A 16,469-nucleotide genomic window follows, 5' to 3' on the forward strand; every position below is an offset into this window, starting at 1 on the left:
GCACCATTACAGGGGTAACCTTTGATAGACATTTATGGACAATTCTGCCTCCAGCTCCAGCCTCCATAATGATGTTAGGGCCTGAAGAACACCAGTGGCATGTAAAAGCATGCGAATGCTAACACGGACATGCCAATAAGCTGGGTGCCACTTATCTGGGAGGAGGGATTTTTTTCTTTTTCAAAAATGTTTTTTCTTTTTTTTGTCTTTTTTAAGCACAAGGACAGAAATGACATAAAAACATATTAGACAAACATTTTTTTACTTTCCCATTCTAAATGTCTGAAATAGACAGTGATGGAGGAACTTCTTTTACAGGAGTGAAATTACAGGGACGAAAAGTGCTGCATTCAAAATTTTATTTCATCATAAAAATACTCATGTAGATGTTTGGGCTGTTGGTTTACACGTGAGTCTTTGACTGCTGTGGATGAGCTTTGTCATGTCTGAGAAAATCTTATCTATAAATAATATAAACACTACCCTAAAAACTGGGGATGCAGAGCTTGAAATAGTAGGACACTTTTTGGTGGCATGACCATGCTAGCACTAAAACTCCTAGCCTCTGTTTGTTCTACGTGGACTCCAGCTTCATAGACATCAGATGCCACATTGCAGGATTTCCCTGTGTTACATTAACAGATTGTTCTGGCTGTGGTTAATGCACAGCCCTTCCCACATGTGTTGAATGTGCCAACATCCTAGTAGTTTATGAGTCCGTGTGACCCATAAACCATGTCCACAGGGTTCATTACAGAACCTGAGGACAAGAAAGCAACCCCGAGCTGAAATGATGACCATCACGGGAGGGAGAAAGCGGTGCAACCGGAGACGATGGGACAGACACTGATGGATGAGGCCGGAGTCGAGGAGCAGGAGCCAGAAGTCCCCACAGCCTCAATCGTGTGGGAATACTTGGCTCTTATTAACTCGCTCATTGATGGGACACACAGCAGGCACAATGACTTCCTTTTTGGTGATGAGGCCATAGAGAGGCGAGAGGGCAGCCATCACTGGGCTCTGTGTGCTGTAGCTCTGAAGCACAGCTCGGCCAGCAGGCAGACAGGAAGGAAAACAAAACAAGTGAGGCAACGAGCCCCGGATCCCATATCCTGGCCCCTGCTTCAAATAGGAGCCCAGAGAAGGTCTAGATAGTGACTCCACTGACAGGGATTCGGGAAATGGGAGGAAGGAGGGGGGGAGGGCCGGGATCTGGGCCACATCTCCGTCTGATTGTCCCTGAGGGGCTGCCAGTAGCTGAACCAGACCTCTGTTCAGTCGCCATCCCTGCTGATCTGAAGTCAGGGCTGCTCTATCTTATTTTCTGAGTCTGAGTTCTAATCTCTCTCCTTCTCAGTTCACCTCGATGTCCTCGCTTCACTTTCTCACTCACACTGTCTCCCTCTGTGTAGCCATTAGTTAACAACTGAGGAATGGATGGAGCAGGTGCTTATACTAAATAGAGAAAGGCTGCAGTACCCTACTTTCAAGCGAATCGCTCAACGAAGCTGACCAGACAGGAAAAGCGTTACAGCTGTCATTAGCTGGGTTTATATAACACTGTTAAAGAGTGCCCTTGTAGAAATAAAATGCTCTAAGTGCTCTTCCATTCAAAAAAATGTGCAATGATTAAGCTTGGACGTTAGGCCTTTGCATTCTAATAGCAATATTAGTAAAATGTACATGATCTCTGGTAATATTCATACCCAGGAGCACCTGATTTGTCATTAAAAAATGACGACACATACAGAACATCTACCAAAATGTAAAAATACTCAGCTTGGTCCAAAATGCCAACTTTTGTAAAGAATGGAGCCGTACACTCCACAGCTGATAGATTCGCACAGATTGTGAATTTTTATTGAGGAGTTGAGAGTTTACAAATTTAATGTTATGGGAAAAGCACATCGAACACAGGTTACTATTCAGTGCAAGGTATCTGAAAATGGACCAAGAGAGGCTTTTTAAAGTTAGAGTTGCACATTAATATATAAACAGCTGAACAAACCAAGGTAGGTACATCTATTTATGTTGTGCTACTTTTAACTTCTATGCTACATTTAAGAGTCACTTGTTTTGGTGAAGTTATATGATAACTAATTACTTAACAATATCTATTTCTTTGCAGCCTTTAGGCTGTATTAACCTTACATGTTAATTTCAAATTTCACTGTAAATGTTTGTGTACTTTTACTTAATTAACACTGTGCAAGCAGAACTTTTGTCTAAGTTTTATCTCAGCGTGTTTGAATACAACACAGAGCGCATGTTCAGGAGTTCAGTGACCTGTCAAAAGGTTTGTTACACAGAACTGGATTGTTGTGTGAGCTCATAAATCTCATGAGAATCCAACTGCCTCACAAGGAAAGGATCTCAAGAATTGGTAGCACACAAACACTATAATGCACAGTGTGCTGAGGAATCCATTTCTTTGTGTCCTGCTATGCTGTGGAAGAATGATCAGAATGCACGCTGATGTAACTACTTCTGCAAACACTCACCTTGACATTTTCTTCATAAAAAAAAGGGGAGATATTAAATATGCACCAGAGTGAAGAAACTTGCACAGAAAATGAGATGTTTCTGAGCTCTGGTGCATGACAGAGCCCCCTCACTCTTATGTGATTCACTGTCCTGTCCTGTCAAAAGAGCAAGAGGATGGGGTCACAACCCTGATACTTAGGCAGAGTGCCACGCTTGTTCAAAACCTGCCCTGACTTCAGATTCAAAGATGAGTCATACAGAAATTCGCTGAATGCAGCATTGCATGGAGCTTTTTTCCCCTCCGGCAACATTTCCTGTCTTCAACATTACAGTCTACAAGTCCTGCCAACGTGTCACCCAGATTAAAAATCAAAGGCTCAGATGAGGTGACAAAAACATCCGTACTGAGACTATTTTACTCTAAGAAAAGTCATTGGAGGAATACTGATTCTATTTTGTAGTGATTCTACTTTGAGAACTCTTGAGGCTGCGTGCCAGTTTCTTCCGTGTTCTACATAACCTTTACCAAACGTTTAGTTCATGGGTGATGCATAGCAAACAGGTTAGAAAATAGGAAACACATAATGAACACAAGGATATAGAACCACTAATCTCGCCTGCCTAGCCAGCGCTGGAAGTTCTTATGTAAATGTGTGACTCATACAACACAGCTTTATCTTTATTCAAGTACAGTACTAACAAATCTGACACATTTACTTACTTAGCTTTAATTTCAAAACAATGTGCACCTCCTCTCACTGTGAAGCCCTGACAGACTGCTGCTGATGTCAGAACACGCCTGACAGGCCTGTCACAGCTCCATCGCTGAAGAATGTTGGAGATCCAGTTCAGGATGGTTGACTTTGGATGACTTTCCCACACAGGCAGAGGAGGGATTCAGATCATGGGAGTGATTGTGACTGACAGTCTTACAGTTTCAAGACTTTTAAATAATGGCATATAGAAACGCCAGTCAATATGATAGCTGATGTTGGAAATGTATGGGAATAATGCAAAAAACTAACTATGTGGGTAATTTGAAGCCCACAAAGAAGCTTTCATGCAGGGAGCAGGGAGGAGTTTTACTCACAGAGCACCCAGAGTTCATTCCTTCCTGAAGTTAGCAGTACAAACACTATAGGAATTTAAACTAATTCTCAATTTCTTTATCTTATGACCTCGAAAAGGTTGACATTGCATGTGTCAGTGAGTTATGAGCGGTTCCTGGATCCCTGGAGCTCTTGGATCGTTCCATTTGCCGCAGTCAATAGTTGATTAGATTTTCCTGTTTTTATTTTTTATTACCATTATTACCTAGTGGTCTTTTGGAGGAGGCTCAAAAGAGTGGCTTCGTCTAATGTGGGAGTACCTACAGAATGTTCTGTGGTGTTTGGACAGATGAGATTGATGATGGCCTTTCACTAAACACACATGGGTCAATCTGATAGCAATTAATCTGATTTAGTTACACACAAAGCATATAAAACCTGCACATGCATATATGCGCATTTCTGTAAAAACAGTATTTTTTGTGTATTTACTTCAGATACAGATGTTAGATGGAAATGTTGTCTCTTTTTGTTTTACTCTTCTGTGTTTCTGAGACTTTTAGTTTCTTTGCAGATGAAACTAAAGCACATGATATAGTATAAATTCAGCCTTCATTCTCTTTTATTTTCTTCACATATGGACAGAATTGGGAAATGAGGGACTACTATGTCTTAAATAGAATATTACTGTTTGTGCTTTGATTTAATTCAGATAATAATTTAAACACTAGTGTCAAATTAGTAGTGGATAACAGTAATAGCGCTGGGTCCAGCGTGACTCTGCTGTGAGGATGTGTCGCCTCCTAGTGGACAATAAGTGAAGAAGGATTTGTCATCAGCAACCATCACAGAGGTAGGCTACATCCCGAGCTCTAAATATATCTTCATGAGTCAAATTAAACACATTTTACAGCGATGCCACTGATGGTAATTCAACCTTGTTCTTAGACAGACATACATACAAAATTAGTGTCATGTGGTTTTAAAACAAAAGACAAAAAAAAAAAAACCTTTTCCAGTTAAATCAGACTGGAATGTTTATTTGAATGCATATTTGTTCTTCATCAAATTCTAAAGTATTTGAATAAGTTGGCAATGTGGTTAATGTTTCAGTGCAGCTTTCTACATTAATGGGAGATACAGATATCTTTGTTATTGATAAGGGATATAAATAACTCTGTTGCAGCCGACAGGTCTGCTTCACCTTGATACCACGTGCTAATTCCCAGAATGTTTCACAAAGCAGTCTGCAGAAGTTGAGAAGTGAGAATAATGCCATTTCTTTCTTTTTTTTTTGTGAAATTTGGAACATGCAAAGGAAGTAGTTCAACATTAGAGAACCATGCAGCCAGTCATTAATGCAGGCTGCTTGTTAGGTATAAGATATATACATTTCCACTAGTAGTGTTAGAGCCAGGATTATTTCTTGTACAAGACCATTACTATGCTGGAATCTCCACCTTTGCAGGAGGTTAGCTCTACCACTTACTGAGAAGGAAACATGTTTAGACAGCCAGCTCTGAAACAGAGGCACAAACTCAGTCACAGTGTATGCTTAAACGGACCTTTATTGTAGGAAAACATTTGACATTTACTGTTGAACTAAATGAAGACAGTGATGAAGATTCTCTATTATGAAGAAGTTCCAGGCATCATCTTGGCCTCCTGTTATTTAGGGGGATATAAAGGTTTAATCAAATTTAGATGAATGAAAAAATCTTTCAACAGAACACTGATTTTCAATCTGCATGAGAGCGACAAGTTTTTTTTTTTTTTTTTTTTTTGTTTGTTTGTTTGTTTTATTTGTCTTTACCTGTCATTCAAAAAGACATCGGACACTAACTTTAGCACTTGTAGAGGTTGTTGAGCCTGATGATGTCCTTCTGACTCATCTCAGTGGCACTACCGAACTGAACACTAGAGTCAGGGATAGCCACCAAGGTGGGCAGGTTGTTCTTGGAGAAGGCATACCTAAAACCACAGAGAGCATGTTAAGAGGCTGGTGACTCAAATGCGGAAAAGAGCTATTACTGTTATGTTTCAACTTAAAGGAGGAGCCGAGTGTGGGTTGCAGGACAGGTGTAACAACAGGACACACTGGAGTAATAGAAGATGTTGTCAAAAAGTCAAAAAATAGGTTAATAACCAAGTCTCAGAAAAAAAACGTAGGGACATTAGAGGCCAGGCAGGTAAGATGGTGGGTGAAAGGGCAGAGCAGCCTGGGAAACTAACAAACTGAAAAATGACAGAGGGTGAGATAGTACTACTGTACTGTATACATAGTGTATATACACACACATGGGAAAAGGAGGGGCGCACACACACTAAATACACAAGGAGGCACAAGGAGGCAAAAGGTGACAAGACTATCACAAGAGTAGGGGGCAAACAAAAGAGAAGGCTGTACAGCTAACAGAAACGTGCATTACAAAATAAAACACAGTTAGGCAACCTAAACTAAAAAAACAATAATAATAATAATAACAAGAAACAGGATGACAATTACTGATTTTATTTATATGTAGTAGTGATCTCTCAAGCCAATTATAGCCTCTGTCTATCAGTATAGTGTAAAATACTGTATATGTATTCATCAACATCCTGTTCTGAGGGTGGTCATATCCACCACCTTACAAAATTACAAAATTACAGAACAGGCTCTGACTCCACAAAAAAGATCTTACTTATTCCTGTTAACATGTCAGATTCATTTTCTGATTATCTTTACCCTGGCAGGAGCTGCCCACAAGGTTTTCTGTGACCTAAAATTGTGTTTGTGTGCAGACAAAATGCCCAAACGCAGTGAGAAAATACACATATTCAGATTATTTTCTTCACTCCACATAATGGCCAGATATGAATTGAGGAGTTTGAAGGTGGAGATATTCAGCCAACTATTTTAAAATGTTCACCCAGGATGTCTCAGTCCAGTAGATGGGAGGATAACAGGCACCTTTGTCCTGTCCCTCAGCTGTCACATTCACTCAGTTACGCTGTTAAAACCTGCTGTGTTCATTCTTCCACAAAGTAGTTTTTTTTAAACAGAGCTGCACCTACTTGCTGTAATGCATGACAGAGCCATAGTCGTAGGTGGTGCCCTGATTCAGCGTGTTGACTTTGTCAAAGTTGTGCTCCTGTCCTGCAAATTTGAAAACAAAACAGAAATATCATGAGCTTAGTCTATATTCATATTCATACGTATATTCATGTGGTTGTCACTCTGCACTTGTGGATACATGTGAATGTTTCACATTAAACATGAATGGGTTTAGTTGAAGAATCTTGTTGAGTATGTGACAATACGACTCATGAAATGTTGAAGTAAATTAATTTTTCTCCCTCTCACGGTCTCTGTATACATACATAAAGACTGGAATAGTAATACATTAGTTTACATCGTTTTACCCTCTGTACATGCTGTGTTTTTCTTTTTTTTTTTTTTTTTGACAAAATCACTGTTGGAGATTGAGGGGCTGTACCTGTTTTGACCAATCCCAGAAGAGGGTGTTTTCTTCCAGTCTAGCCCTGCGTTAGTGTTAAATCAAATGGACAGCTAAAAGCAAACATTTCGGTTTCCCAACATCAGGAACTTCCTTTCATATTGCACAGTTCTATCACTGAGCTTCTACACCCCATGTACTGCATTACTATCAGATAATAACAGATAACGACAGATATAAACAGACCAACCCGAAATGACGTTCTCCAGCACAATACGGATGTAATTGTCACGGTCAGAGCGTTTCTGCTCGTGGTGGAAGCCCAGAGCGTGGAGCACCTCATGCTGAACAGTTTGATGATAAACGCAGCCATTCTGCTGCAGGGACAGATCCTGCCCACCAACACGACGTCCAATGTAGGAGTAGCACCTGTGACAGTTCAAGATAAAATAAATAAATAAATCTGACATTAACCACTAAAGAAATACTACAAAGGGGAGGAAACTGTTGTGCCCTAAAGACCGCTCTGTCTTGGTAAAGTGTCGTAAAAGTGTTCATGCTTCACATACCAGCCGATTCTTCACTGAAACATATTTATTATCAAACCTTCTCTTTAGCCCCCATGTTCCCTGTTGAGCCCCTGAGTTTTGCAAAAAGTTTTTCTAAATTGCAAAAGAAAATATGCCTTGAAACTAATATAATTTGAATTATGTTTGTACTGAAAAACATTCCTGATCAGTGCCAATATGCCATCAAAATGGTGGTGTCTAGGTACATGGGAGGTTTAAGTTTAGGCATTAGTTCAGATTTTTCCCAGCCTTCACCAGAGTGGTTTTGCAACCTAAAGCTAACTACAGACCTGGATCTCTGGTGTTATTTAACACTTTGTACTGTATGTCCACATTCCACCTCAGCTTCTTTAGACTGCAGTGCCTTTCACATACATGTTGTTTCATTCATTAAAATTCACCCAGAATCGTGACTGTTCCCTAAATTCAATCAAATGCAGTGATGACAGCATCTAGGGTCCTGTATTTTTGTACATCCAGCATGTACCCTGGCTACCTCCTGCAATTCAGCTGTGGTGGATACTGTAAATGTTCCAATGTTTCACCTCCTTCACTTATAAATAATAATAACAAAAAAAAAAAAACCTATCTTGTTCTTTAGTACTTCTAGAAGACAGGGCACTAACGAAAAACAAACAAACAAGAACAAATTAGAATGGCATGCAAACCCATTAAGGGCCTGAATCTTCAGGTAGTCTCTCTGGCTGGTGCGTCTCACAAAACGGATGCAAGAGACATAATGGAAGGACTCCAGACCACGCTCGATGACTGACACCTCACGAGAGGCTTGGAAAAAGAAAAAGAAAACATATTAATCACTTTATAGCACCACAGTACCAAAATGATAGTTTGTCATAGTTAGTTACTACAGTCAAATGATCTACTGACAATGTGCATCTTCAGCTTGGGACACCTGGATGTGTTAAGTCAAGCCATATGCAGAGGTTGAAAGAGCCAACTCTGACAATTCACTACTTACTGTACACACTGGAAAGGGTGTAGGGTACATAGACATATCCATCGCTGGATTTGGGCCACATGCAGCTGTAAGACGTGCAGGGATCAGCATTTCTCTCCATCTCAGCACTATATGCGACGTCATCCTCTATGTAGGGCTCGTCTTGAGAACGAACTGCAGCAAACAGTGTGACACATTTAAAGGAGACTTTCTCCAGCACATGCAGATCATAATTTTATGCCCGATCCGTGTATGAGCTAGTGGGGTACCTGCAAATTGTGTTTGGTCATGTCCTAATTCATAGTCCCTGAAAATAAGGTTTTAAAGGAAAAACTACAAAATCCCACAAAATGCTTCCTGTATTTCCTGATAAAATAGTTTATATAGGTACTAAGGTCATGTCTTCTGGTAATTTATTGGGAGGGAGTGAGGGAGGGGTTAACGCTAAAGCTTGACTTGGCGGCATTGTAGGACTTACCAACATCCCTGTTGGCTTTCTCAATCAGCTCTGAAGTAGTCAAAGCCTTAGCAACCTGTACAGCAAGGAAAGAAGATTTATTGTCTGCTCACAGAACCAAATAACTTCTAGATAAAAACTTTTAAGCTTCCCACTATTGTTGTGTAACAGCCACACAACAGCATGTATTCTGCTCACACTGATATTAAGGGATCAGTTCTGGGCCAACCTCACATCATGCACCTTCCAAAAAGCATGTTACGACATTTGTACAAGGAGCCTCTAACGTCCTATTTTTATACTTTAATAGCAAATGGTACATTTAATTTGTACTTAGTGTATAATATATGAAAAACATGTTACACATTAAAATGACAAACAAATGTTATACTTACATAATTCAGTGTTTTCCAGAAATAACATGTAAACGGACAAATAGAAAACAGAAAAAAAAAAAAAATAGTTTAATTGAGTTTTCCCCAAAGGTGAGATGCACGGTAGCTGGAGTATTACTCACCTCCTCCTCAGCACAAACTGAGACAACCACCAGTGCCACTAGGCCCAGAACGTACCTCATCATGTCAACAAATAACCTGCAGACGGATTCAAGCAGTCCATGAGATATATGTTAACTGATTTTCTTTAACCACATTTAGTAGTCAAATCCAGCATAAAAAATGAAAACAGTCTGGATGAGAAGATACTGGAGATACTTACTGAAATCACAGACGACACAGTGATCCAGTGAGTTAGTGCTACATCTCCTTATAAAACACTGACGCTGCCGGAAATGGTCCTTTTAAGAATATTTGGGTCAGTGGGGGAAGGAGAATTTATGAGAACATTTCACCTTGATGCCACATTGCGTATTCTCACAATAAGGTTTACTCTTGTGTAATTAAGACCAGATAGTGAGCTACAAATAGCAACGGAAGAAAATAAGTAGATAAAAAACCTGCAAAAAAACAGCATTCACAGAGCCTAAAACTAAAATATATTAATATTACAATCTTTATATATGTGAGAGACATCTTACATTTAATTCAATATTTTAAGAACTGTGCTGTCACTGGTTTACTAATATGACGGGTGATTAAATATACAGTAAAACGTCAAAATTTGGCCAAATAATACAAATGGTGACGTTTATTATTTGTGATGCTACTGGACACATCTTCAGGTCTTTCAATATCATACACTCTCCTCCAGGCCCCACCTCATGACCAGATAGCTGCCTAGCTGCTACACATCCAGGCCTGGTCCGATGTGAATTGTGTTTAAAAGACTGGCTTCCAGAGTCAGAGTTCAGCCTGATACTTATATCTACTTCACAACAGGGTTCATCAATTAAATGTTTTGAAGCTACTGGATACAAGCTACTTCACCATCATCACCCCCTCAGTCACAGTGTGGTTTAGGAAATGCACTGTTTAGGACAGGGTAGGCTTTTTCTAGTGTGTGGGAAAAACAACACACTTCATTCCTGGAATGAGAGTGGCACAAGTTACAAAGCACTTAATCCTCATGGCCTCCTTAGGAAGTCTTCTTTTTAGCCTTTATGGCAAAAACTTATTCGTGCTCAAGCTATTTAGACAAAACTCCTGGCATTTAAAGGGCTAAAATCTTGAACTCTCTTAAAATGTTGATTGTTTTGAACAAGTCTGAGGTTGTTTAAGAGATTTATGGGGGAAAAAAGTTGAAAAAAATATTGATGAATGAGGATTTTATGGCAGTTTCTTTGTGTGTGTCAAGAGGGTAGTAAATTTGAAGAGGATATAAGGTTTTAAGTCTTTAATTTTGCTAATCTTAGTCTATTCATTTGGTATTATTTTCAGTTTATTTATTGTTTTTAGTAAGGGAGATTTGCAGAGTTGAACTCTTCATTGTTGTGTTTTTACTGTGCTACTGTTCTGTGCTTATGACAATGAATAAGGTCATTGTTACATACTGAAATACTTTTTCACACTTTCACACAGGTTTCCTTCTTTGTGAATATTTACTGTTACCACAGCTGTCTACAAAAAAACAGTGGGTTACTTGAGAGGCGGTTCTAGCCTGAAACTGTTCGGTTCTGTCCATGTTCTGTTCCTTAACTGCTCATGGCTACTGAATAAAAAAAGTCTTCTTACCCTGGTAGATTTGGATAATGGCATGTCTACCCCCTTGTAGTGTGCTTTTTATATAGAAGAGGCTTTTATATTTACTTCCTCAGATCATGCATCACTGTCCTCCTCTGTGGAATAGATAAAGTATATAAAATATACCTTAACAGTCAGAGCTTAACATAAATAAATAAATATCATTCTAATATTTTGTTTTCTAGTAACTATTGAGATCACTATACGCTGTGTTCGTGCCCTTCAGCCTTTATCTGTTTGGTGATTAGCAGGAACTTTCTGAAGTTTGTAAAAAAGTCCTATTCAGTGAAAAACAGATTGTGAAAATTGTCTTACAGGTTATTTGATGTTTTGGTCATACATAAAAAATCTACACACTCTTACTGATGCATACAAAAACGTTAATTTCTAAAACTCTAAATCCATGAACATTTGGCACAGAAGTGTCTAGAAGAGCACAAAGGACAAATAAGGCTTCAGTGATGAGGTATGTGAAAGTTTATTGTATTGTCATCTCTTAAATTTTATTCAACAGTGAGAAAACGTCCTTTAAAACAGCTGATCTGATGTCCCAAGCAGCACTGTGTTGTCAGGCCTCTTATCATCACCTATTGGGAAAAAGAGTTACAGATGAGAAACATATATTTTCACCTTGATCACTTATATCACATATTATATTCATCTACTATATTTTTCAGAACAGATGTAGTATAATCCTCCAGTTTACCAGTAGATTGTTACGGCTAAATCATGTATTTGCTGTACAGCACCAGTCATGTCAGATAATTCACTTGATGTCCTTTTATTTAGAAATAATAGCACCCTCTGGTGGCCATAGTAGTTGGAAAGAGGAAGTAACATGGTAGTTGTACAGCTAAGCAGGTGGAAGGCTGGAAGGGTCAACAAAATATACGCGCGCACACACACACACACGCACACACACACACACGTAACTTTATGTGATTACAACTAAACACAGATGCGCGTGTATGCGTGCACTACTCTCTCCCACACACACACACACACACACAGGTGACTTGTGTGGTTAGCTCTGGTCATTCCCATGTTGACAGAAATGGTACCCGGCAGTAGCACTCCGTGGCCCTTTCGAAATTTCCCAGAGGGAATTTTCTAGTTATTATTATTATTGAACTTGTATGAGAAAATAAACCAGATCAGTGAGAATAAACTGAATTCAAATGAAAGTGACAGCAGCCGTCTCAAACCTGTTGTAATGCATGACAGAGTTAGCATGTGTCCATGTTCAGAGTGTTCATCTTGTCATCTTGTTTTTATTGTGTTGGTAGTATAGTAAGATGGATTTGAGAGTCAATTAATAGTCAATATAGAAAAGGTGACATAAAAATGAGAATAAACAATAACAAAATAAACAAAAAACTGAAATAGAAGTCGAACCATTGTTCCTGCTGAGAGGCTCGAGGATATGCATTTACATGTAGGTCTAAATGGTCACATCAGAATGAGTTTAGGTTTATGGTTATATTTATCCATGAAATTAATTAAATACTAAAGTTGGATTTAGATTTGGGACACAGCTTGTAACATTGTGGGGGCGCAGGTTCTCACCAGACCGGATGTTCTCCCACAGGATGCGGATGTGCTGGTCCCTGTCTGAGCGACACTGCTCGTGGTTGAAGCCGAGGGCGTGGAGCAGCTCGTGCTGGACGGTGCTGTGGTAGACGCAACCCTGCGCTGTAAGATGGATGGATAGATGTAGAAAAATAGAAGAGAAGACATGCTTTTTAGGGGATGTGGACTTGAATTTGTTTCAAATGAATTGTAGAAATCAGAGAGTCTCAAATCCAGTCTCATTTTATGTGCACAATGTTAGAAAAAAAAAGAAAAAAGAAAAGAAAATATTCCCACTACGATATCCAAAATTTTCTACTCAAAGCGTGTAGCATTTATGTGTACTGTATTTGTTGCCCCCTTTTAGCATTTTCAGTTACTGCCTCTTTAGTTTATGGGTGCAGCATGGGTTGACTGACTTCCAGCAGCAGAGTTCAGATTTCAGTCAGGAAGTGAAGCAGGTTTTTAGATCAGTTAGATGTTGTTTGCTGACACCTATTTAAAAGCAAGTTCATTAAAATCCACCTCATGGAGCAGCACTGCAGTGTGAACATTTTCGTATGCTGCTATAATTCAATTAGATCATCTAAACTGTGTAAATGAAAAGCTCTAAGGATGTCTTGGTTACTTACAATAATGTCTGCAATGACGTAGGGCACGTAGACCTTCCCGTCGTTAGATTTTCCCCACATGCAGCCACGGGAGGTGCATTGATCGGCGTTCCTCTCATTTTCATTGTCGTAAGCGATGTCATCCACGACGATGGGCTCCTCCTCTGTGTGCACTGTTACACACAGAGACTGTCCAGTCAATCCTCTGACCACATAATATACCAGGTAAAGTGTATGGATGCACGAAAAAGTAATAACATCAAAAGCAAAAACACAACAGAAATAATCTGTAGGGTGTCCTCAATTTAATATAGGGCCTGGGACAAGAGTATTTAAAGTTTGAACTAGTTTTCAGTGTGAAAAAGAAACTGCAGTAAAGATGGATGTCTTCAAACAGCTGGCTGGCCCATTAGGCAATATACACAAATGCTAAGGGCACCCTGGCCTCCAGGGGGCGCCAAAAAATCAGGAAAAAAATTAACCCTCAATATAATTAATTATATTAAAAGGTCGGTCAGTACTATGAGTGTGAATGATTTTTATTATTATTTATTAATAATAAATTATTAATTTTACTTAATAATTATTTATGTAATAATAATATTAAGTTAATACTAGGTAGGGCCAGCTGTGAGCATATGAATTTGGGAAGAAGTGCAGTACTTGTTTTTAGCAAGTCATTACTCCTGTACTATCACAACAGTTTCAAAAAGAATCTTAAATCTTTCTCAAAACATCCGAGAGGACGCTTTAATGCCGATCACTAATTTAGCCTATGATCTACCAATTCAGGTTCAGGAAGACTAAAATACAGCCCATGTCTAATTATAGACAGGAGAGAAGGAGAAATCATTTACTGTTATTGTCACACAAAGATCAAGTGGTTGAGGTGCGTTTACATGCACGCGAAAAAAAACGAATTGTTGCCTTAATCGGAGTATAAGGCAACAATAGGGCTATTTCCGTCTTTATAACGTCATTTCCGTTACTGAAAATTAAATGATGTGGCGTGTTACTTGTTTTCTTTTGGTGAGGAGAGGAGGGATGGGCGGAACAACCACATAGGTTTCTCTGTGACTCATATCTGCTCAACTACATGAAGGTCCCACTTTGATGGGTTTATGTACAGACACAGGGAATGCTTGGTACTGTTGATGTCGTTTTTATGGAATCCTTTCCTCACCACCTGCAGCCCAGGTACTGACTGGCTGCACACCTACTGCTGCAAATAAGAAGAAAATGGGAAGGGTCTTAGTCAGTTCAAACACTGCCACACTCTTCTAGTGGGCCATAAGTTATGTCTGAGAGGAATTATCTTTGTGATATATGTTTTTCACTTCAGTATATGAAACCTTGACACCAAATTCCTTTAACTGACTGAATGTGGTGTAGTTTACTGAAACATACAAGAACCAGAACCAGATTCAAAGCTGTAGCTGCTTGTTTATTCAATTCTTTAGTACAGAATGATTTTTTCACATCACATTTTTATTGCAAATTCATTGTTTTCTTGTGACGCTTTGTTCGTTCAGACCTCTTTCAGCAGAAGGCCGTAAGGACGGATGGCCTGCTGCACCACCTCCCGCTCTTCTTCCCCCGATATGTGGTCTTGGATGGGAATCAGCCAGTACTTGTCATTGTTGTGCTTCTGCCTGTACGCAGCGTTGATCCGATTCTGCAGAATCACATAGTAACTCTTGCCCGTCTTTTGGGATTCGAAAATCTTTGCATAGTGTATGGCCTCAGAGATGTATGGGGTGGAATAAATCCCTCTGCCATAAGCCTGACCTGGGCCTGGCTGTTGAATACAAGTAAGAATGAGATTAATTTTCTGTGGACTAATATTAATATTACACTTACACAATAACACTTAAATTATACCTCTCTGTATAAAGTACAGTCATTTTAACAAACTAAAAACACATGTTTATGTACAGGACAGGAAACACATCACAGTCTCTCCCTTTTATTCACAGCATCTGTGAGCGGCTGCAGCCATTCTGCTGCAGTTGCCAATTCCCTGCACAAATAAATAAATAAATAAAAATGTAGACCAGGCACCAGATACAAATTATACAAATTTACTGAAGGGCATCACAGAGATCATGCAGGATCCATACCAAAAACCACCCCTGCCTTTAGCTGCTTGTTAACTGATTTGAAACTGACCGTGGGTGCCTGTCTCTCTCTGTCAACCCTGTGATAGACTGGAGACCTGTCCAGGGTGTATCCTACCCTGTGTCTGACAACAGATGAATAGGTAGATAAAAAGTAATGGTAATGGTAAAGACCCTCTGACAGGGGATCAATTTTCCTTTCAAACTTCCTGTTTAAATCCAAATGTGTAAAATGGGGCAGTTCAGGTACTTTCAGCTGATGATGACCTGGTTATCATGTTTCTTGGAAGATACACTGCTTGCTAATCTTTAACCACGCTCTTGGGATGAGATAGTGAAGGTGTTGTGTGTCACTAATTGTACCAGTCCAGATAGCAATATATCTTCATATATTACTAAATTTGTTTCAGACACCCCCATGATGTAGGCATTTATACACTGAGTTCAACAGAGTGGATAGAGTGAAGTTGATGAATTCTGCTAAAAGAATGGATGTATGATCAAACCTTGTAATATCCTGCGATGATTCCTTCAGCACCCTGCTTTGAGGTCCCATGGTAGGAAACAGGCCACTCACCTGGCGTCGACTGTGTGGTACGGTACTGGCTTCCCAGCCACTTATTATCATCATACTTATTCAGGACCTGTGAGTAGACATTTTCCTCTGAAGTCAAAAAATGGATTTTAGAATGCAAAAGGCTCTAAATAACAATCAACAACAAACAAACAAAAAGCTATAGGTACATTTTAAAGCCTTTAAACAACATATTGATTATTCAATTAATTTTACATACAGTACCTTCAGACCAAAACGGTACCAACCACTCGGGCGTTCATACACCTCTCCTCCTCTGTAGTATGTCTCTGTGTCTCTCAGCCCACGGAAATCATAATCAAAGGGCGGGTCAAAGAATTCATTTTCATCAATGACGAGATCCCTGACGAGATCCCTGCACAACAGCCGAGTCGGAACTCCGCTGTTGTGCAGTTTACTGAAGTCAGCTGGTGGTTTGCCACTTAGCAGGACACTTCTTAAGGACCTGAAGCTGGTGTTTGACACCGAGCTGTGACATAAGA

The 16,469-nt window shown here is 39.5% G+C and overlaps 2 protein-coding genes and 1 long non-coding RNA gene across 4 annotated transcripts; all 3 read right to left on the minus strand.

Moving 5' to 3' along the window:
• Nucleotides 1–5,083: 5,083 nt before the first annotated feature.
• LOC125015382 (high choriolytic enzyme 1-like) lies at nt 5,084–9,702 on the minus strand. Of its 2 annotated transcripts, none has more exons than XM_047597200.1 (9): nt 9,675–9,702; nt 9,475–9,550; nt 8,979–9,024; nt 8,522–8,674; nt 8,211–8,328; nt 7,224–7,402; nt 6,591–6,672; nt 5,377–5,504; nt 5,084–5,198 (listed from the first exon to the last, which is right to left on the minus strand). In XM_047597200.1, the coding sequence occupies exons 2-8, from the start codon at nt 9,535–9,537 to the stop codon at nt 5,378–5,380; spliced, it is 768 nt and encodes a 255-aa protein (XP_047453156.1). In that variant the 5' UTR covers nt 9,538–9,550; nt 9,675–9,702; the 3' UTR covers nt 5,084–5,198; nt 5,377. The 2 variants fall into 2 exon arrangements, with proteins under 2 accessions (XP_047453156.1, XP_047453155.1); XM_047597199.1 differs by having other exon boundaries at nt 5,347–5,504.
• A 1,921-nt stretch (nt 9,703–11,623) lies between these two features.
• LOC125014642 (astacin-like metalloendopeptidase) lies at nt 11,624–14,094 on the minus strand. The gene is made up of 4 exons (XM_047595891.1): nt 14,088–14,094; nt 13,293–13,448; nt 12,662–12,787; nt 11,624–11,682 (listed from the first exon to the last, which is right to left on the minus strand). Exons 1-4 carry the CDS (start codon nt 14,092–14,094, stop codon nt 11,624–11,626), a joined length of 348 nt encoding a protein of 115 aa, XP_047451847.1.
• A 604-nt stretch (nt 14,095–14,698) lies between these two features.
• On the minus strand, nt 14,699–16,326 carry LOC125015383. Its single transcript, XR_007113589.1, has 3 exons — nt 16,192–16,326; nt 15,899–16,036; nt 14,699–15,073 (listed from the first exon to the last, which is right to left on the minus strand). It is a non-coding gene; the product is annotated as an uncharacterized LOC125015383 (long non-coding RNA).
• Nucleotides 16,327–16,469: the final 143 nt, after the last annotated feature.

The sequence above is a fragment of the Mugil cephalus genome, chromosome 10 (genome assembly GCF_022458985.1).
Source record: "Mugil cephalus isolate CIBA_MC_2020 chromosome 10, CIBA_Mcephalus_1.1, whole genome shotgun sequence".
NCBI lineage: Eukaryota > Metazoa > Chordata > Actinopteri > Mugiliformes > Mugilidae > Mugil > Mugil cephalus.

Excerpts from the sequence above, each read along its gene's own strand:
- LOC125014642 (XM_047595891.1), bottom strand. Across the intron at positions 12,788-13,292 it reads CATTGCAGACATTATTGTAA|CGCAGGGTTGCGTCTACCAC; the intron begins GTAACCAAGACA and ends TCCATCTTACAG. Across the intron at positions 11,683-12,661 it reads GTGGGAGAACATCCGGTCTG|GTGATGATAAGAGGCCTGAC; the intron begins GTGAGAACCTGC and ends TTTTCCCAATAG.
- LOC125015382 (XM_047597200.1), bottom strand. The coding sequence starts at position 9,537 with ATGATGAGGTACGTTCTGGGCCTAGTGGCACTGGTGGTTGTCTCAGTT. Across the intron at positions 8,675-8,978 it reads GAAAGCCAACAGGGATGTTG|TTCGTTCTCAAGACGAGCCC; the intron begins GTAAGTCCTACA and ends TGTTTGCTGCAG. Across the intron at positions 6,673-7,223 it reads GCTGGAGAACGTCATTTCGG|GACAGGAGCACAACTTTGAC; the intron begins GTTGGTCTGTTT and ends TCAAATTTGCAG.